The 21,972-nt window shown below is 38.0% G+C and overlaps 2 protein-coding genes and 1 long non-coding RNA gene across 3 annotated transcripts in view; 1 reads left to right on the top strand and 2 right to left on the bottom strand.

Annotated features, from left to right (window-relative positions):
- Window positions 1-367: 367 nt before the first annotated feature.
- On the bottom strand, window positions 368-1,977 carry LOC148741551 (uncharacterized). The gene has a single exon (XM_088733904.1). It carries the CDS (start codon window positions 1,975-1,977, stop codon window positions 769-771), a length of 1,209 nt encoding a protein of 402 aa, XP_088590030.1. The 3' UTR covers window positions 368-768.
- Window positions 1,978-7,107: 5,130 nt separating this feature from the next.
- Window positions 7,108-21,972, top strand: part of LOC148741549 (short transient receptor potential channel 5-like) — a 19,335-nt gene continuing 4,470 nt past the window's right edge. The window contains exons 1-10 of the mRNA XM_088742122.1: window positions 7,108-7,229; window positions 15,000-15,227; window positions 16,962-17,020; window positions 18,191-18,300; window positions 18,399-18,620; window positions 18,913-19,114; window positions 19,513-19,726; window positions 20,226-20,594; window positions 20,811-20,837; window positions 21,313-21,502. Coding sequence (XP_088598248.1) covers window positions 15,139-15,227; window positions 16,962-17,020; window positions 18,191-18,300; window positions 18,399-18,620; window positions 18,913-19,114; window positions 19,513-19,726; window positions 20,226-20,594; window positions 20,811-20,837; window positions 21,313-21,502 — 1,482 coding nt within the window. The 5' untranslated portion in view covers window positions 7,108-7,229; window positions 15,000-15,138. The remainder of the gene's footprint in view (window positions 7,230-14,999; window positions 15,228-16,961; window positions 17,021-18,190; window positions 18,301-18,398; window positions 18,621-18,912; window positions 19,115-19,512; window positions 19,727-20,225; window positions 20,595-20,810; window positions 20,838-21,312; window positions 21,503-21,972) is intronic.
- LOC148741550 (uncharacterized) lies at window positions 12,806-14,370 on the bottom strand. Its single transcript, XR_015996029.1, has 2 exons — window positions 13,698-14,370; window positions 12,806-13,576 (listed from the first exon to the last, which is right to left on the bottom strand). It is a non-coding gene; the product is annotated as an uncharacterized LOC148741550 (long non-coding RNA).

Raw genomic sequence — 21,972 nt, 5'->3', positions numbered from 1 at the left:
CTTCATATATTCATTGACGTTATCTGATTTATCGTCACGGGTTTATTACGAATCAACTTAACGGCCTGCTCCCAGTCGGCTTGTTAGCTCAATTGGTAGAGCGCTGCACTAGTATCGCAGAGGTCAGTGGTTCGAATCCCGTACAGGACTGATTTTTTCATGTCTGATTTTCGCTATTACATTAATAGCGCTATCTACTGCGAAGGATCTGCATCATACTTATGCTTCACTTTGTTAATATCTTTCTCTTTTTTTGCTATCGACATCGTTCATAGATAGATAGATCTATAAATCATAGATAGAATCGATCTATATCATTGGAATATTAAGTTTAACTATCCCTAGTCACAGGCTTTCCCTGGTATAGATTTCAACAAAATTGAGTGGTGATGCTCTGTTAAATTGATTTTGATAGATCATTGCTTTCATCCGTAAATTATAACAGTATCAGTCATAGAAAACTCAGAACTGATTTATTGCATTAATTTAGTTATCTTCTTTTATTAACAGCAACATAAAATGAATAACGTCATTCAGTTTGAGTAATTATTGCACTGAGGTCAATCAAACCTAACAACTCAAACTGGCAACAAGAAAGACAACATTGCTTGTATACAGACCCATCAATATATATTTGAAAAAAACCCATGAAGACCAAAAGAACTCAACCTGCATAACTCAATGTTTGTCAAGGAAAACAGCACCTCATTAGCAGTCTTACAACTTTAAAGTCAAAACTGGCAACATCAACAATAGACTGTAGGCCATTTACTTCTTGCCAAAGTAACACTGTGAAAATGCTAAGTCATACAGAGCAAAATATCTATCCCTAGGAGGCAGAGGAACTTTCTCAGTTGGCCTTGGAATTTCAAGCAAGTTGGTACAGGTATGAGCTAAAGGGAGGAAGCCACCCTCCACCGGTGGGTGCTGCTCTTCCCTTTGATATCCCTGCTGCTTATCACTCTCTCCTTTCTTCTGCTCATCATTCAGTCCTTCCTGACTTGCACCTTTCACGATTTCTGAGGGTAGTATAAACTCCAGTGATGGTGGAAGGCGGAAACCAAGGACAGGCTGCTCTGCTGTACCAGTTGCAGATTGAAGTATGTGACTCAAATTAAGGGTAGTCGGCCCACACACCCTCCTAGAAGCTGCCACTTCTCGAACATACTTGACAAAGAGTTGATGAACTTCTTTTTCCTTTTTCAGGGTATTAGAACCCTCATCTGAAAAGTTAGGCTTCAAAATCTGAAGTAACATTTGTACACTCAACTTACCTTGTGCTTGGGGTCTCAGGAGATGAGCCAACATTGGCAGTTCCTGAAGAGCTGACAACATTCCAAGCTCTTCTAGTCCATGCCTAATTTGACAAACACAAGGGTCAAAACACTCTCCTAAAGAAACAATTTGCTGCAGAATGATTTCTTCTACAAATACAGGCAACTGTCCATTTTGAAGCATGGCAACTGCCATCATCACTCCAACAAAATAGTAATCTTGCGCTAATAATGTCCTCAAGCCATGGCCAAAGTACTTTTCTTTAATGGCTTGATTCATTAGTCTTATCCATTCCTTACGTGGCCCACCCTGATCTACACATTCCTCTCCCATGAAGTCCACCTGAAATGTGGGTCTATAATTTGTAATGTATTCTAGTTCACTAATTGTTGTTTCTAATATATTTGCCCTGTCAAAAGTAATGTAATTTGTTTCTCCCTCAATGGTTTCTTCGCAGCTTGTAATTTCTAGGGCTCGGCCAGTTACAATCTGTTTTTGCAGAAATTTAAGCACTTCTACAGGGTCAGTCAAACCCTGATCTTTAGCACCTTTGATTACTGACTGGATATCAAATGAACTCGAGGGTGGCTGACTCTTACTTGTACTGAACACTGATCCTACATTTGTATTAGAGTTATCAGCAATGGTGTCAGACATATGTCGAGAGAAGTCGTCTCTACCACTAGCATCACTTGAGAGCATGTCAGATTCAGGGAATTCAAACACAGGAACTTCTAGTTATTTATGACTGGGATCAATCATGGATAGCAATTCCTCCAGGAGTCTGAAATAGATCCAGCCAGATGGAGCAATCGATTTCAGCAGCAGCTTTGAATCAATTTCTTTTCCTGCCTGGATGTTTGGTGTTAGCAAAGTACCACCAGAGTTCTTTACTATTTCGAAATACAAGCCCTCCATTTCACCTGTCAATAGTTGCGCTAACTCTTTGTGAATTTTTGCGGCATCCCACTTTCTATCAATGTCAACGCCTGATATAATTCGTCCACTTCTCTCTAAATCAGGCTTTTCTGCTTTCGTGGGTATTTTCTCTCCTCCCATTTCTAGTATCATAACATCCTTAGAAACTATCTCAGATGTTAACGATCGACCAGCAGGACGCCTTGCATTCTAAAGGACTGGATACGGCCGCGAGCTAGAATTAGAAGGCCTTCTGTATCTTCCTCTTGAAACTGTCGGAAACCTCCCCTGCAATTCTGTTAGTGCGCTATTAGCTGGCTGGGTTTGGCGAACGAAAGTCATCTCCGATGTTGTTTGTTGACGTTCGTTACTAGAAAATCTTGTCGTTAACGGCCCGTGCTCAATTAACGAGCTTAGCTGATTAATACTGTCTACTGCAGCTTGTGCGATTTCTTTCACTTGCTCGGGAATCGAAGGGGCCGTCGCCATCTTTGTTTGGCAGCACAGGTAGAGAACTACCGCAAGGTGTTATGGGTAAAGGAATTTTGAGAAACATACAAAATTAATTCCAAACACACAAACAATTAATTAGAAACACAAAATATTCGTCTTCTAAAAATGTAATTAATAGGAATCATAAAATTAATTTGGCGGTTAAATAAAATATTTTAGAAACGCAAAATATTAGTTCTATCAATGTGTAAAATTAATTTATGCACAGTTAAAAATTATATGCACCATTTTGACCAGAACGGGCCCTCATAAAAAGCGTTCGTTAATAATTATGGGTTTAAGAGTGCCGATTTGAAAGAGAAAATTTTGTTCAAGAGTTTTGCGGCTTTCCGAGAAAGCTAAGCACGCGACGCCATTCCTCAGGAAAGGAAGGTATTTTAGTTTTTTGATACATCTTTTGACCAATCAGAGCGCTTGTTGAGTCTGGCATATATCATTTTAGGAAAAACTGCATTTTCTATCGATTCATCGGCGTCATTAACTAGACGGGATGTTGGGAGAACACTCAAAGAGAGTTTTTGTTTTTTTTTACGCCTGGCTCAATAACTGATATTACTTTTACGACAGAAATAGGAATGAAACTTGTCAGAAAGAATAAGGAATTTATTCTTATTTTGTGATCAAGTTGCTGAGCTCTAGTAGCTCTTGACATTACGTCACTGTACGAGAGGAGGAAGATCCTGTGTGATGCTCTATTTGATCAGATTGTAAGGGACGAAAACCACAAGCTCCATGATCTGCTGCCTCAACGCAACGAGTCCACCTATCACACCCGCAGCCAGAGATACTTCAAGCTACCGATTTGTAAGACAACTAGGTTCAAAAACACCTTTATCATGGCGAACAGTTTTAATTATTAGTGGCTATCTTAATTAATTGTATTTTGGTTTTTTATACTTCTCTTATTGTATTTTATTGTAGATTACACTTTGCGGTTCTTATTGTAGTTATCTTAGAGTAAGAGATAATTTATTCCCATTGTAAAGTAAGTCGTATTTCAGCCGGCCCGGAAGCTGCAATGATTTTACTTCCTAATAAAGCTATCTATCTATCTATCTATCTGATTTTTAGCAAACCCATCGCAAGATGCGGGAAACCAGCGCATAGAGTTCAATTTTAATGCGCTATATAAGAACTTATTATTATTAAATTAAGAGCTGTCGGCCAGAAGGGCAAAGAGGTAAAACTAAATTTCTGATTTTTTTACTGCCGCGCCGAAAATTACTGATGCTGTATTATAGGTAATATAGGTAATATTCCGACGGTAAACACCACCACAGCCTATGGAATAATTTGAATATATCAACAAAGTTGAAATGGTAAATTGGCCACCATTTCAACTTTGTTGATATATTCAAATTATTTCGTTATCCCCACCGACGCAGTGCCAAACAGTTTCTTTAGAAACTATCAGCCTTTATTCACAGCTTATGGAGTCCGCTTTAGGATATCCATTTTCCTGCCACAAGAAAAGGTGGATGGATGAGTCAAGGGTGAAGGAGTGGATTCGCCAGTGTTTGCTTAGAACCCTCACAATGAATAGTCGCTGCTAGTGTGGGACTCCTTGCGAGCTGTCTTAACCGATGAAGTAAACGCAAATCTTAACCGGTGGAAAATTGATGTAGCAATTACGTATTACGAATTACGAAGAATAGGCCTTTTGCAGCTAAGCCATCTCGTGACCTACTTTTCATGAAATTATGGGCTATAACTTAGCCGAATTCAGAAAGGAAAAAGCATTTCGAAACTAACAAGATGGCCAAGTTTGAGGCCTCCATTATTCAAAAATGAGATTTGATGACACTCTGAATTTTTTAATAAATAAGAAGGTTTATATGGAAAAAGTTGCTGGAGAGCAAGGCCTTGCTCTCTAGCAACATTTTGCCATACAAATCCTCTAAATTTTCCGAAAGTTCAAACCGCTGTAAAAACAAAGCTCTGTAATTCCCGGGGCCCAAACTTGGCCGTTTTCGTATTTTCGATATGCTCTTTCCATCTCTGGTATTCTTCAAGTTGTATCCCATAATATATATCTAAAGTTGATCACGTGACCCCAGCTGCAAAAGGCCTATTATGACTGTTAGATACGCTGACAAATTCGTTCGTGACCTTTCACGAGACCGACTTCGACAGGTATCCTATTTCACCGTAGCATGCCGTTTTTTAATAATATTAACAATGATTACAACAGTAATAAAATAATGATTTGAAGGAGCTAGGTCGGAAGCCTCAAGGTTCCCCTATCCTCTGGGCTCCAACAATGCATGATTCCCGATGCTTCTTTTAATTTCGTCTGTTAACTGTCGATAGTTTTCCTATCTTACTACAAGGCTTTTGTTTCATACAGTAAAGGCATTTTGCTTTTTAGGATATTCCCTTTTCCCGTTATTCCGCCGATCCACCGTTCATCTATTCTTTCATTCTGTTGAATAACTCAAGGTATTGTTTTTCGCAGCTTCCTCGCTTCGCAAATTTAGCAACCCGATTAGGTATAAGTCGCTGATTCAAACAGTAAAATGCATTCTTTTCAAAGAAAAAAAAAAAGTCCCTAAACCTTCCACGATGTGCAGATCATATCTTTTCTGCAAGGAAACCGAAGTTTTACGTACGGCAGAAACTTCGGGTCTACATAATATGCTGATTTAAACGGTAAAATGCTCTCTCTTCAAAGAAAAAAAATTTCCCTTAAGTTTTATGACCTGCCGATCACACCTATCAAGATTTTCTACAAGGAAAACTCTTGTGAGTTTTAAATCGCGCGGAATTCTAAAATGATTGAGGGATGATTATCGCGTTCAGCTGCCTTCATTAGTGCCACGGCAAGAACAGGAAACATAATGTGCTGGTGGCACTCGACCAGAAATCACGAAGGAGAGAACTCAACTGTGTATGGAGTTCGAATGTCGAACTTCTAGGATACTCCGAATAAAGAAACAATAAGCACCGGGAAACTATTGTTATGGGAATTCTATTGTTACACTCAATCATTCACTCATCTCGACAACATATGCGGGCTCGCCTCCTATAGAAGGCAGAGCCACGAAAATGCGGCGTGGAAAAGACACACAAGGTTCGTAATTTTGGGACAAAGTCGGCGATACAGTCTCAAAAGGCGGCGGAAAACAGTAAAACAAGGAAAACAAAAACGAATCTCGTGCGTTGACTTTTTTCTGGCTCTAAAAATAAATAACTCATTCTTGATTCTTATTGAAGCGAACTCCGTGTTTCTTGTCAGTATATATCATCCTTTATTGATCTAGCTCGTTCGCAAAAAAATAACTCGGCCAATATCTAGCCATCTTCACCTCACGCTTGTTCAATAATGCCTTTGTCCATTGACCTGCTTACCGACAAATTTAACAAAACTAGTCTACCTTTATTTGCAAACAAAATTGATCAACAAAAACAAAACATTAATCTTTTGCAAAGGGATATAAAGAATATACTGGATATGTCAGAAAAACTATATTAAGAAAAATGCCAAACTTCCTAAAAAATGAAAGGTAGCTTGGAGATATCGTGAAACAACAGCACTGCAGTATGAGTGACATTTCACCCGAGAGATAAATTGTTTCAAAGAATGCGACGCCTCCTTATGGCAAATTTAAATGTAATGTCCGATAGCAAGGGATTTTTATTTGACAGAGATCACGTTTTTCTATGACTAGCAAAATTAACTTTTTCTTAGATTAATAACAATGTAATGAACGCGCTTTCACTATCTTCTACGTGAGCAGAATGTAAATACATTATGATCTAGATGTATTACTGATTTAGTTCGTGTTTATACGGAGATTTTCTTAAATTTAGATAATAGGTCAAAAAAAAAAAGGGAGAAAACTGTCCCGATAGGAGTGAAATTGCTTTCATCAAAACATGGCATTGAAACTATTTCACATGAATTACCAACTGATGAGGGTTCCACGGTTGAGTATTGTTATTCATAATTATTGTTAAACACAAAATTACAGTCTATTCATTGATTATCGATGTGGCCGAAGTATCATAGTTTACTTATTATAGGCAGGTGCGTGTGAAAGACCTGCGGTAAAAACACGATATCATATGGCGCATATCATTAACATTGACAAAAACTACGATTGTCATTCTTCTTATTAAAAAATATCTTAGTACTTTTTTTTCAAATTTATCATTTATAGAGAATTGTTACGTCAGAGGATAAGTCAGTTCGTACATTTCGTCAGTTGTAAAATTTCCTGAATCCTCCAAATGTTCAAGGACCCAGAAGGTTTGAATCATTAAATACTAGATAATATAAACTGATATGAATAAATCAAACAGATAATTGCGCCACTGGAGGGCTTAATACAACTTGACATTTGTGATAATTTCTCAAAGGCAGACATCTGTTTAAGCACCATGGGTGAGTATATGGCAATTTTTTTCGCTCCTCATTCGTAAGCGGAAAGAAACTTTGACAAACGTTTTAAGAGCATAGCAAAGCGGTTTTCTCTAGATTTCTTAGCGGTGCTCTTGTGGAAACATTTCATCCTTGTGATAAGGTAAGAAAATTATAGACTATATAATTTAGGAGATTAGTGCCGCTTAAATGGATAAACTAACGACATTCAAGCAACTCGAAGATTCGGACTAGGTAAAGATGTGTGTACGTCATGCATAGAAATGTGAAAAAAATTTCGCTGTACGCTTCAGACTATGGTAAAGATGTGTGTACGTCATGCATAGAAATGTGAAAAGCATTTCGCTGTACGCTTGTTCAGGTCTTGAAGGCTTTTTATGATATGTTGTGGTTGGAGTAGATTAAAGAAAAATGGCCAACGCCTAGGGTTAAAAAGCAGAATGGATCAAGTTTGCATGATTCTGTTCAGAAAATTTAGTTTTTAACGGTTTAACCTGAGTAAACAAGGCTTGTATTTTCAATACCGACTTGTCTTTTTTAAAGAACCTATTAACACCTATGAGGCTTTAAACCGAATAACGAAAACATCACGTTACCCAAGATTTTTCATCAAATCGTTTGAATTTTATATTTTTGGTCAGCCTTTTTTAGACGTCCTCGATATCCGCGGCTAGTGGATATATATAACCGCTTTTTTCAGGTCTCCCGCTAAAAGGCCGCTTTCTCTACCAAAATTTGTTGTACCTATCGTAAAATGAAAAAACAATTGAAAAGACGACATTGTTCATGAGTTCTTTAAATCATCATAATTCATATTCCATCTTCGTTAACAGTTTTTCCATCTCTAATTTAAGTTAAGCGTCTGACAACCTCAGACTATTCGAGAAATTTAAAAGTATTATAGCGCCCTAAGGCTGAAGTTGTAAATCATGGCACAATTTTGAAAAGAAGGGACTAGGCGTCTATCATGTCTCGAACCTTGGTTTAAATTGGACGCGATTTAGACGCATCGGGATATAGTCTTTAGCTCATAGACCACTTTCATAAATGACTGCCGTATAAATATTCTTTTGTTTAAATTTGAATTAGACCTACTGGCCTCGCTTGAGATAATGTATTCTTTTGAATTTTGTACTGGAGAACGAGGCCAGTAGGGCTAACTTAAATTTAAACAGAAGAATATTAATCCGGCAGCCATTTATGAAAGTGGTCTATTGATTTTTTCTTTTGTGGTTCTGTTTGATATTAATACTCGGGTTACAACGCAGCACTCCAAATTTATTTTGTAACCTCTCTCCCATTAACCAGGTGCACCCAATTCTTTTTCATTTTTATCACAAAGAACTTGAACTTGAATTCGACGATAAAAGGCAGATTTCAATGTCTAGGTATTTTACTAAACAAACGCTACGTCCTTACATATATACATTAAAAGAAAAGTTTAAGGACTAATGTCTGAGGCGACTTATTTCTTTATTTTAAACTTTCCGCGTGACGATGGCTTCGTGTAGTTATTAATAATTTAAATCAGTACAAAATATTCACCCCTGAAATTAATTTTAACTCATGCTGGGAGTTAAAAAACAACCTTTAGCTTTCACAAACCCGATCATATAGTTGTCAGAATATAAATAAGTCCCCGAAAACAAAAGCATTTGAAAAACTTCATCGGGTATGTAGAGAGTTTTAACATTGGATAAAACAATTTTTTTAAAGGAACTATGACAGTATCAACAAATAAGTCGTAAAAGTTCAAATTAACCTCACGATGCCAACAAAAGAAACGTTGCTAATTGGGGAAATATATAAAATGAAACCCCCCTGGATCAATACCACTCTCTTGTTTAGAGTCAATTATTCATGAAGTATATACATAAGGCGTTAGTGTTCCTTCATTTCGAATAAATGAGGCCATTGAGGCTCAAAGTACTAAGAATTGGAACAGCTGGCATCAAAAAAAGTATAGTTAACAGTGAAGCGCAAAAGCACCGATTAATCGAGTTTTTCAAAAGAAGGTACTTCCGAAAAATCTTTTTTACGCACTGTATGTGGTATGAGGAACGTTTTCTTACGTGTAATTCCTTGAAAAACCTTCACAAATATTTGATGAAACAAAAACAGACTATGAAAACATGAATTATGCAAAGCTCATAAACATTGAATTTCAGCTATTTGTGCGAGAGGGTGTAGCTGAAGTAGTTTTAATATAACGTTTACACCGAATCACCTTCGTTCTTAAAATGTCTCTATAAGCCAGCTCGCAAGAAAAATGAAAAGTCCTACAGGAAAAAGAAGTAAAGACAGGGGAGTAGCGTCCATATACACATGTACGCCTATGCGTACAGCTGAAATCTCGAAAAAAATTTTTTTAATTCCCTTATAGCATTCAATTCGTTACAGTTACCATAAAACAGGACCGATTTTTACATTTCGAATTATACTGGCGTGTGTGTGTTTGTTTTTCCAGTACCTTTTCATTAATTCATACACGACAAGAAACGTTATTTGGCTTCCTAGACTTAGGAAGCCAACACCCTTTTAGCTTTAAAACTCTAGAGATGGGTAAAATAAACAACCAACTACTGCATTTTCCGTCGCATTTATTTATAAAAAAAAGTTCCGCGGAAATAGTTGGAAATGGCATTTTCGAGACTATAAATTTTAAAATTTTCTGGGGAAACATGCCCCCAGATACCCCTAGTTTGGGGCACCTTCGGCGCTCCGAATTTCCGTGCTGTGCGTACATCTTCAAAATCTTACGCTACGCCCCTGAAAAAGTCATGAATTCTTGAGGGATGACCAGACTGCTCTTCTTGTTTCAGTTGGTCGTGTAGTTGTCGTAGTTTGTTTCTGTGGCGATTGAGTCTTCTGTGGCAATCATTTATCCGCGCTTTGACCAGTCGTCTGCAGGTGGCTTTGACGATCTAGATGGCCTCCTGTGTGTTCAACGGGGGCTTAAGTTTGAGCCCGGCCGGAACAAGGCCGTGATCACCACCAATCACGACCGACTTACGTCACTTGAGTCTTACAGCCAATAACATCACGGCAAAATCAGCCGATCATTTCACACAAACTGGAATAAGAACATTCTACTGACAACAATCATTCACTTGACTCTGATGATGACTTCCGCACAGGTTTTCGAAACGTCAGTCACTACCACCGACAACAGTCCTTCTCAGGACTACACTCACCCGGACGATCAGACTACACCTTCATATGTTACCCCCGGGTTCAAGCCATTTACTGCACAAAATAAGATGTAAAAGCGTTTCAGGTTCCACTTTTTATTTAAAAACTGGCTCAGTACTGCATCAATAAAATATTTGAATTGACCAAGTCCTGTATTTGGGCGATTTCAAAATGGATGTAATAAAGTGGTAATTGCTCGTGTCGTGCAATTTTGGTCTGATCATACTAACCAAAAAAAAGTCTTGTGATTTCAAATCGAACTTGCGCTGCGCGCTCGTTCGATTTTGAAATCATGCATATGATTTCAGTCCAAATTGCACTCCACTTAGTTCAATTATCGTTATTAACAGTGACAAGATGACATCCTTAGAAGTTACGTTCGTGCCTTTTGTTAACATTTGTTAATGCAAAGGTATTTTAAAAATATATCAATACTTCATGCTCAAGCTAAGCTAGGTTCAAGTTCATGAAAGTATAAAGGATGCAAATCATGATCTCCGATCACTTGATTGTTAAAAAATCACAACGCTTGAAAATTTCTACTCACAACAAAGGCGTCCCAAGTTCACTTCTCGAGCACACGTGAAGGATTATTTATTGAAATCGTCACGCGGTGTTAAGTTACGCGAGAAACCGTTTGAGAATTTAAATGCGTTATAAGGAATAGTATGGGAAATAAAATATGAGGAGCAACTTCAGAATACCCGGCCACTCACGCCCTTTATAAATCGAGTGCTCCCGTGGTCCGCAGTCCGAAGTCGGCTAACAAATAAAATGTACTTGCTAAGATAAAGAATGAAGTGCTACCGCTGTCCGCCCTACCGAAGTCGATAAATAAGTAGTAAACTAATTTATAAAGTCAAGTGATAACGCGGTCCGCACTCCCGCAGTGGATGAATAAGTATTAAACTAATTTTTAAACTGAAGTGCTACCGCGGTCTGCAGTACCGAAGTGGATGAATATGTATGAAATGAAGCTCTAAAATGAAGTGCTACCGCTATCCGCAGTACTGAAGTAGATGAATATGTAGTAATGTAATTTTTAAACTCAAGTGCTACCGCGGTCTGCACTCCCGCAGTCGATGAATAAGTATTAAACTAATTTTTAAACTGAAGAGCTACAGCGGTCCGCAGTACCGAAGTGGATGAATATGTATAAAATGAAGCGTTCAAATGAAGTGCTACCGCTATGCGCACTACCGTAGTAGATGAATATGTAGTAATTTAATTTTTAAACTCAAGTGCTACCGCGGTCCGCACTCCCGCAGTCGATGAATAAGTATTAACTTTTCAAGCGACGTGCTACCGCGGTCCGCACTCCCGCCGTGGATGAATAAGGATTAAACTAGGTGTTAAACTGAACTGCTACCACGGTCCGCAGTACCGCAGTCCTTGAATAAGTAATAAAGTGAGCTCTAAACTAAATTGCCATACGCTAAAACCCTAAAAGGAAATACGTTAAAAGCCTAAAACCTAACCCTAACCCAAAACCCTAACCCTAACCCGAGGGTTGTGAGTGTTTCAAAATATCCTGAAATAAAGCATTGTAATTAACTATGTGGAAGCTTAAAAGATATGAAATACAGGAAAATTAGCCAAAAGAGGTTTCCCGCTGACGTCACGTATGCCGTAGCAACCATGTTGGTCGCCATCTTGAAGGTCAGGTCTTCCAATGTTAACAAGCAATTCTGACCATGTCTGCGAAAAAAACTTACTTTTCAACGCTCGATCCGCGCGATAAAGAGAACTATTTGCAAAAAAGTAGCTTGAATAGACAACATTGATCCGTTTGAGATCGCAAATAAGGAATGATCGTCAAATGTTAGAGATTTTCCACCGATAACTTACGTGGACCTCGTGAACCATCTAGTCCTAAATTCACTGGACGAAAAAATTAGGATGTATATGAAGACAGTTTAAAAAAAAATTTCTTCTCTTTAGATTTTGCAAACGAAATTTTAGGCCATGAATTCTAGCCAAAGGGTACTTTGTATTGCTTCCCAATAATGCTAGCTGAGTGGCTGCAAATCCTTTAGAAGATCAATTGTAAGTTTAGAGCGCTTTGACAACCTACAATCCAAAAATGTTTGATGGTTTTTCTCCCTCGAAATGGGTATATTTTCAACTGAACTGGTTTTCCTTGATATAGCGACGTTAACTCTTATAGTAATTTTTCTCATTGGTTTACCACATAGTTGGCTCTTGAAACAATGATTTCTTTTGTTCAAAGGTTGGAAAAATTTGATGGAACATCAAAAGAAATTTGATATTAATGTTTGTAGACCAGATACATCACTATAAGTGATGAGCCAGCTCTAGGAAATCACTCGGGTGTAATACACTGATGGGTAGACCCTTAATATATCAGGTCTATTAGGAAACATTGGGTTACACAACAACCCAAAATGACCCACCAAGTGGTTCAGGTAAAACATCCTTGCCAAAATGAATTGCCAACCCCTTCCCCAAAGAACAAAATAGTTGGACCCTTACAGTAATTACCTAGAAAAATAGGGCTACACTGCATTCATGTGTGTCACATTAAGAGCAGCCACTTTGCAACAGCTCAAGGAGCACTACTAGTAGGTTTTTTTTTATTTTTTATTTTTGGCAGCCTTTGTGTTGCCTCTAAGAAAACACTGGGTTACACCACCATTTGCTGGAGCCCAAATTACACAGTCCCTAAAAAATAGAAGTCACACTCATCAATACTGCTCCAAATAACAATAATAATTCATTCACTCCCAATAATTAAATTTTACAGTAAAGTACACAATCAGTGCATTGATATTTATGGGAAATGCATGGAAACACAACCCCAAATAGAAAACAAAACAAAACAGGTGATATTCTGGTACAAAAAATTCTGCCCCTGAAAATGAAATAAACCAGACACAAGAGGGGCAGGGCTCACTCCCTCCCAAAGCTATATAAATTTTTAATTCTAATATGCATTGACTTGTATACAAGTCCCCACGACACTGCAATGCAATGTGCTTCCATGGGTATATGCTCCAATTAACTAGTAATTTCAAGGTTTATCAATCTCAATTAACCTTAAAAGTCAAACTTATTCCAGTGAAAAAGTTTGCATGCAAACTATTCTGGTTTCCCATACTAGAAAGTTCAATTTCGAGAAAGCCACAAATGAAACATTACTCACTTCCGAACACCAGAGAAGCACTGACTGGCAAGATGTGCCATTTTGCCAGCTGCCAACCTTCGATGTGCCATCGAGAAAGTTTTAAGTGCTTCAATGGGTATGCTCTGATGATCTGGTAATTTCAATGTTCACATCTATCTCAAAAAACCTTAAAAGTCAAACTTACTCCAGAGAAACAGTTTGCATGTAAACTATTCTGGTTTACAATACCAGAAACTACAATTTCAGGAAAGCCACAAATGAAATATTACTCACTTTGAACAACAGATAAGTCCTGATTGGCAAGACTTAACATTGAGAAAGCCTTCAGTGCTTTAATAAGGACTACTTAGGATTTCGATTTGAGTCTTTTAGACGAAAGATCGAGCGCTTTTTCTCCTTGATGGACGATAACACTTTGGAAACAATAATATCCCTTCTTGTCGCGATTTGAGCGGTTGGAGCAACCGACAACAAAGCAAAAATTGACCATCTTTACTTCAGCCCTTCGGTTCGTCTTATGTTTTCCGCGAGAGGATGACCTTCAAGATGGCCGTCAATGCGTTTCTATGGAAACGTGGCGTCATGCGGGAAACCTCTATCGACTGCGGGACTACGGTAGCAAGGAAGAAAAAGATGAACACCAACTCGTATGATGCAAGCGGAATATTTTGTGATGTTTAATATCGTCGGCATCCGTTCGTATCGAGAGACGAACCTCAACACTTACTACGATGTTTAATATAATGCAGATATTAGGTAAAGGATATGCAAGCGGTATATTTTGTGATGTTTAATATCGTCGGCATCCGTTCGTATCGAGAGACGAACCTCAATACTAACTACGATGTTTAATATAATGCAGATATTAGGTAAAGTATGTCGACTGCGGTACTGCGGTGGCAGGATTTGATGAATGATTTTTCAGTGGCCGGGTATTCTGAAGTTTAGCCAAATATGGTCCAGTTAATACACTAAATATTCCGAAATGTGAGTATTTTACACGTTAGAATAATAAAACTTGCTCATTCCTTGTGTTTCCATCGTGTTTTTTGGCGATTTCTGCTGTTTTGGGCTTGCTTGGCCATCACGGTTTTTCTTGTTATCATACAACGCGTGACGCTTTCAAGAAATAATCCTTCGCTTTTGCTCGAGACGTGAACTTGGGACACCTGTGCTTACAACAATCATCCAAAAGAACAATAGAAGCTGACGAGAATTTTTAAGCTCCAGGAAAATAAAACTTAAAACTTGCACGTCCCGTTGTTCAAATTCATAAACAGTCTTCTGGAATGTGCCTATTAGATATGTTCGAAACCTAGAGATAATTTGCCTTCCTTGTCAAAACGTACTGAGAAACAATCCTGCATTCCACGTGACCTTGATAGCTAATCGTTTAATAACCCTTGAAGGAAACAAATCCTTCAATACAAGTTGGTTAAAAAAAAAACGGTTTTGCATTACACACTTGATTTAATTCAATTGTAAATTTCATCGAAAAAAGAAACACTTTTTTCAGCAAGCGTAGTCTCGCTGAGGTTTGTGGTAACCCTAATCCTTGCAATTTTCATGCTTCAGGGTGCAGAGGAAACTTGACGCATCATTGATGTACACTCAACGTTTGACATCCTTGTAAACTTTAAGCAAAAGACGACCTGTTCAAGCCTTTCCATACAATTCGGCACTAACACTTTTGAGATAAAACAACTAGATCACGATGGCGGTCGAGGAATGTAGCAGTAGAGAAGATGTCTTTACTCGTATGAGTACCTTCGTCCAGAGAAAAGTCACAGAGGCTTCACCAAGGTAAGACGAGCATGGTAACCAAGCAGGCGGTGTGCACACTCCGATTGCATTGCATTGTGGTAGCGTTATTTTTAATATGGCTGTAAAAGCGGTAGAAATGGTAGAGTATGACTGAATATTCCGTAAACGTTAGGCCTTTTCTTTTTCCTTTCACTATAGGTAAATATATAATTTGATATATTCTGAACGTGTAGAAGTATTTTTCGTGCGTATTTGTCACGTATTATATCGTTCTCAAGGACAAACGCAAGCACCGTATTTTAGCATGTAATTTGAGACTGGTTTTCGAGCAGGTCAAATTCGTTGCACGTCGTAGTTTGAAGCCTTTTAAAGATTTTTATGGTCACTTTGATCCTTCTTCAACAGCTCTGACCAAACGCGCTCAAACGCGCTCCAATGGTACAAATGTTTTAAGCATTTTAAGTGACAGTGTTTGAGAACCTTTTGTGGAGCGAAAAGGCCCATTGTTGTGTTTAGTGTGCTACGTTACATAGCGTTACTACTGCAAGGGCATTTATCAGTCGTGTAAATCTACTTTCCTAAGTGAAGGAAAATTAAAAAATCGCAAGTTTTGTGTGGTAAATCTTCTATCTTGATCATTGAATGAAGGACAGTTTAATCAGAGCAATGGAAAGAGTCACTTGATCCATGAAAACCTCTACCTTGCGTGAGGCGACACGTCGGAGAGCCGGAGAGCAAAAGGCAGTCGACCGTTGAAAGGTGTTGATAGGCCTGTGCGTCTCCTACCATTCGCTAGCGCGGCTTTTAAATCTTCTACACTCAAACTTTTGCTCTTATTAGGATATCTTTAGATGACTTTCCTTTGTGATCTGATAATTAGGGTCAGTTTTGAGTTGTCATAATTCTTCATCTGTATGTTCTTCATGTTTGGCAAAGCCAGATGAGATTGTGTTACAAAAGGCAATATTTTCTTCTGTGCGCGCTATTTTCTTTGTTTCAGAGTATACTTTTCTCCTGAAGTAATAACTCCAGAGATACGTTTCTCAAAACCCTCATAGAGGTTTCCTCTATTCTCGAAGGGTATTTTAAAACTATGTACGTTTTTACTAAACGTGGAGCGCGACAAATTCGTTCGTAGGAGGCGTGTGGCTTATCCTTTTATAAATCCTGTATTTACGCTCGGTGGAAAAAGTTCGTCTATTAAAAGGTCTTTCTCTCTAATATGCGTTTGTATGTCAAGGGTCAATTCACAGTTGAATAACTCGCGTCTAGGAATATAATTACTGACTTTGGAATTATTTATCCCGCCATGGGTTGAGTGCAACTGTTGCCATTTATGTCGAGATTCTTAGGCAGATTGCAGTTTCGAATCATTCTAAATAACGTCAGTTGCCTCCTAAGAACGAATTTGTCACGGAGGAATGACAGGAGCTGCGCTTTAACTTTCGAAGGAATAGCAACAGACAGTGAATCCCCATTACAATCCACGTATATTCACGCCGTATCTCCCTGCCACCAGAGATGTTCACTCCAACGCATCAAGGTGCAAATGACTCAATTTTTGTTTTACGACCATGATGCAACGCAATCAGAGTGCGCGCACCGCCTGGTAACAAAGTAACATCCTCTGCAATCCTTCACAATCTATAGCAAAGAAGGATATGGGTTTGCGACAACGCAGGCTGTTTATGGTATAGTGAGAACCTCACGAGGATCTCCACAAATTGATAAAATGGTTTCAATGTTAATCGTGGTTTATTATTCCCCACTAAGCGCTCAAGAATTCACGAGCCGTCATTTTCATGGACGAGAGGAAAATCCGTCAGAACAAGGTTAGCGTTTTCCTTCTTTTGATTTGAGCTTTTTACCTGATATTTCACGTAATGATCTCATTTTCCTTTGTAGCTGATTAAAGTTTAACTGTAAGTTATGAAGAGAATGGTTATAAATCAGTATGACACTTAACTGACAATCTGCCTTTTACTCAAAAATGTTTGAATTTGTAAAGAGAATGATATAGCTCATAGATCATATCTGAATTTTGATTATATCTGCTCATTGCAGACCAGGTATAATCCTCGATAAGTCTCATGGATTCTTTCTGGTTTGGAAAGGAAGATAATCACTCGGGTTCATCAATGTTCCCTTTCCAATTGTGAGGCCAAAAATGAGCAAAAACAGAGAAATAGGTGAATTCATAATTAATGAGTGTACAGTGACACTAGTTACGATAAATCATAAATCAGTCTCACCCAATAGTTGTGTTAGGATCTAGTTTGAATGTCAGTTTGAATATCTCTTGAGATGCTCCTTTAATAGGGCGTCCATCTCAGGAGCTGATTGTGAAGCACTGATTATATGATTACAAGGTGTTCAGTCTAGTGGCCAGTACACCTTCTGTCGTAGTTATCAAGGTTCACTCTGCTAATGCAGTCTCTTCCTCAGATTTTAGAGAGGAGAGAGGATGGCGTCTTGGCAGATGTTTATTTAGTCTTTGTCCTAGATTTCTTGTCGGCGAGTTGCTCAATTCTGGAGGTCGCAGCCTTCTGAAGGCAAATCCTTACTCCAGGATTCGCGACTGTTTATTGTGACGGCTTTCTTGGGTAGCTTTCAAGAGCCATAATTGTCCCAATTATGGCTCTTGGTAGCTTCTTATCCCGTTTGTAAAAATCTCAATGGCGGAGCTATGGCAGTCCCAAAGGATGAGCACTTTGGCAGAGTTTGCCGTACATTAAGTCCTTTGGGATGGAACCGGAATCTATCCAACAGAAGTGGTCTGGCGTATGATCAATCTTTGTTTCAGGCGAAAATTACTGAAAATTGTTCGCATTGATTTCCTCCAATGATATCACCAATGGGAAGAAATGTATAAAGGCTGAAATGATCTCTTGATTTAAAAACTTGAGAGGATTTGAATCATTTAAAAGCATAAAAGCAGTAGGTACAGTCAAGGAAAAAAATTGTTGCTCAAAATCTAAGCATGGCATTTCATTTACTAACAGCTGAGATAACAATTACACGCATCTTTAATGAGACCGCTGACAAGATCAAGGAAGCCATCACAGTCGAAAATCTTTTTCAGTGTCAAAATCCCGTCACAAAAGCTTTTGAGGTGAGTGTATTATACACAGTCAATCTTTCGACGTAAAAATGGTTTTGAACACTTGCATTAATAAAAGTTGAAACACTGTTTGTTTTTTAATACAACAGGTTTCTGCAAAGCTACGGGAACTTGCCAAAACGCGCAATGAAAACGTGGTTCTTCTCAACAATTTGGCAGAAAAGGTCGAGGACTTTTCTGTTACACTAATGGACCAGGTCAACACTGAGGAAGAAATATCCATTGATATTCACGAAAAAGAAAATATGGATACATATGCATGTCTACTTGATAGTATAACAGAGTCAGCAATAGGCCACGAACAGAAGAAGGTTAATGAAATCTTTTCATTGATGTGTCTTCCTTGTTATTATCCAAGCTGCAGTTTCTTTCATCCGGCGTTGTTGTTAGTGCTGTTGAGTATATGCAAGCAATATCTAATGCCAATTTTTCAATTCAGAAATTTGATAAATAACCGAGTTCAGGCTTAAGATTGCCGCAAAGAAAAGCAGTCGTGCTCATAAAGAAATGGAAAGGTGTAGAAGAACATCCAAAATGACTCTTAGTTTTCTTTCAACTGAAAACAGCGCATTATCTAATTTTATAAATCTCAATGTTTGGCAGTTTGTCTCGCATCCACTGACGTACAGATTGGTGAACCAGAGATGGAACTATGGTTTGCCGTCGCAGTACCTTGAAGGATGGAAGCTTGTTTTTCTGTACGTTTTCACCATACTCGAGACGACTTTGACTCCTTTTCTAAGTCCACTCATCACATATGTATTCTACATGGATCAGAAATCTGGCACTAAGACTACGAGAAGAGGTCTGTATGTTCTTTATACAGTGATAAGCGTAAAAGAAAGTCACTCAAGAGTTTAGTTGATGGAGGGAATGAGCTTGTGTTGAGTCTGCCTTCTCTAGAAATGATAAAAAGTCATAGAAATCCTTTGTTTATTGGTTTGTTTGAAAGTGGAGATTAAAGTTAAAGAAATTATTGTAATTATTCCCGGGGATGAAATGCGGATACTTAACAATTCTGCAGTGGTACAAATGCGTGACTAAACGTAGATTCCGCCGCTATTTATATGTGTCCCTGGAAGTCTTTTTAATTCATATTTAAAACTAAGAATTGAAGGCTTTGGGAAGGCTTTATTTAACTTCCAAGAATCCAGTCTTTCGCAGAAGGAAAATATCTTTCCAAATTGTTCTTCTTTTTTGCAGATAAGTACCTAAGCTACTTGACGACACCTTTCGTAATCTTTTTGAAGGACAAGCTCAGTCAGTTCGTCTTCATAGTGCTGCACGTTAAAATTTCCATCCTACCATCTTCTGTTTCGCCAAGGACAGAGGAATACCTAATTCTGATATTTTATGTTGGCTCTTTGTTCACAGAGTTCCAACAGTACAGAACATCTCAATCTAAAGTGTATCTACGGTAACAAAAATTCTTTTTTTTTTTTTTGTTTTTATTACTTTTTTTCTTTTATTTCTTTGTTTCTTTGCTTTCCTTCTGTTTTCATTTTTTATATTCTTTACTTTGTCTTGTTAATACATGTTAACAATTCTTTTGCAAAGTTCGTAAAACGAGCATCTGTTAAAAAAGTTTCAAATTGGTAATCAAAGACCATGCGACATTCACTTTAGCTGTCCAATGAAGATGTTGCAGATTGATTGAAAATGCTATATATTGATTCGAAAACATAACGTCATCCGTAAGACAGCAGGTTTTCTTTTATTCTTCTTTTATGTTTATTTACTGATATAACGAAAACAGATGGAAAGCCGATTTGGAAGCAACATCTCTAAAACGTTGTCGCTAAACGCCTTTTCGCTTTTCAGTAACTCTCCTTTCTTTCATTGACAATATCATTGCAAATATATGTTTATATTCGACGAAAAGAAAACGTGGCCATCAATTCTTTTTCTCTTTCCAGGAATATGTGGAATTACGTGGATGTAATGACTCTCTCCCTGCACGCACTAATATTGGTTCTCCGAATCATTTCGATTAGCCGCGGAGGAGATCCGTACCATAACCGACTACTGGAAGTCGTCAACTACTTTTATGGTATTACCACCCTGCTCCTTGTACTAAGGTTCTCCAGTATTCTGGAAGTAAACAAAACAGTCGGACCTCTTCAACTGGCTCTGTTTCGAATGTGCATCGACTTAGCAATTATTTTAATCCAATTCTTTTTCGTTATTGTGGCATTTTCTGTGGCTATCACCATGATCTACACTGCGGAGATGTCCTACCTAATTCCCACAGGCGAAAACAAGATCAACGGGACTCACTTTGACGGGTTAGTGAACTCCACTGCCTCGTTAGTTGATCATGATTTTTCCTTATGTCGGATTGCTTTTTAAGATCATTTGTACTACCGTTTCTAAATCACTCCCTATCAATTTTGAAATATCAACCAAACAAACGACAGAACATTTTGTATCTTTTCAAGTTAATCCTCGTCATTTAAATCAATTTTTCTCAATTCTGATTACTTGGTTTCTCTCTATGACAGCTTTTGCGCAGAAGGACGAGCAGCCTGGTAAGTTATGATCTTTAGGAATTAAAATGTGCACATTAAAGATCAAAGCTACTGCCACTGCGAATACTCAGAATTCAAAGATGCGACAGTCTTCTGGTTCATTTCAACATCAAATGTAAGTTTCCAAGGGAGCATGAACATACCACTTCCCGCTCTAAAGAAAAAACCATTCCCTGATACAAATTTAAAAAATAATTCCCTTACAAGCAATAGCTGAAGTGTCCTTTTATTTGGAAAATTAAGTAGAAAAGTGGCCGAAAATCTAGGTGCTCTATTTTATTTTTTCAGCTTATTCAAAGCCTCCATGCATCTTGTATGGTCCGTCTACCACTTCCCGCTCTAAAGTAAAAACCATTCGCTGATACAAATTTAAAAAAAAGAATTCCCTTACAAGCAATAGCTGAAGTGTCCTTCTATTTGGAAAATTAAGTAGAAAAGTGGCCGAAAATCTAGGTGCTCTATTTTATTTTTTCAGCTTAGTCAAAGCCTCCACACATCTTGTATGGTCCGTCTTTGGCCTCACTAATCTTGAGACCATGGGATCTCATGGGGAGTTGTCTTCAGCCGTAGTTGGTGTTCTGTACGTCTTGTTCTTGATTCTCTCAGTTATTATGTTGGTAAACATGCTTGTTGCATTGCTCACAAACACCTACCAGAAGGTCGAGGTATGCCATTCTTTTGGTTGTTTCAGAAGCAACATTTTTAATTTCTTTGATATTGCCTCATTGGTTGTGTTAATTTCAGTGTAACTGTCTCTTTGTCGCATATCATAAAGTGAAGTAATCTCAAGAAAAATAAAAGTTGCTTTGGAGTATTACAGGATGCTTGAACAAGACATTTTTTTTTTTTGCAGTACTTCGATGCATTAATTTACTCGTATTATTTTTATAGTAAACTTTCTTATTATTCTTTTGCGTTAAACTTTGAAGACCTTGTATTTCCTTTGTCAAGATAGTTAAAGTAAGATATAGACTACCCAAACCACACTATGTAGTTAGGGTTAGTGATCTTTTTTCCTAAAAAGAGAATTGTGGCTTGCAAGATTTTCTTAAACGATGTTTAAATAATTATTCTATACTAATCATCGCCCACTTAACATTTGATTAGAATTCGAATGCTCTGATCTTTTCTCCTA

This window comes from Stylophora pistillata, chromosome 1 (genome assembly GCF_964205215.1).
Source record: "Stylophora pistillata chromosome 1, jaStyPist1.2, whole genome shotgun sequence".
Lineage (NCBI taxonomy): Eukaryota > Metazoa > Cnidaria > Anthozoa > Scleractinia > Pocilloporidae > Stylophora > Stylophora pistillata.
Note: the sequence above shows the minus strand (reverse complement) of the source record. Positions and strands in the feature narration are given on the sequence as shown.

Bases quoted from the DNA above. Each gene is read 5' to 3' on its own strand.
- LOC148741551 (XM_088733904.1), bottom strand. From the start codon at position 1,977: ATGCTCTCAAGTGATGCTAGTGGTAGAGACGACTTCTCTCGACATATG.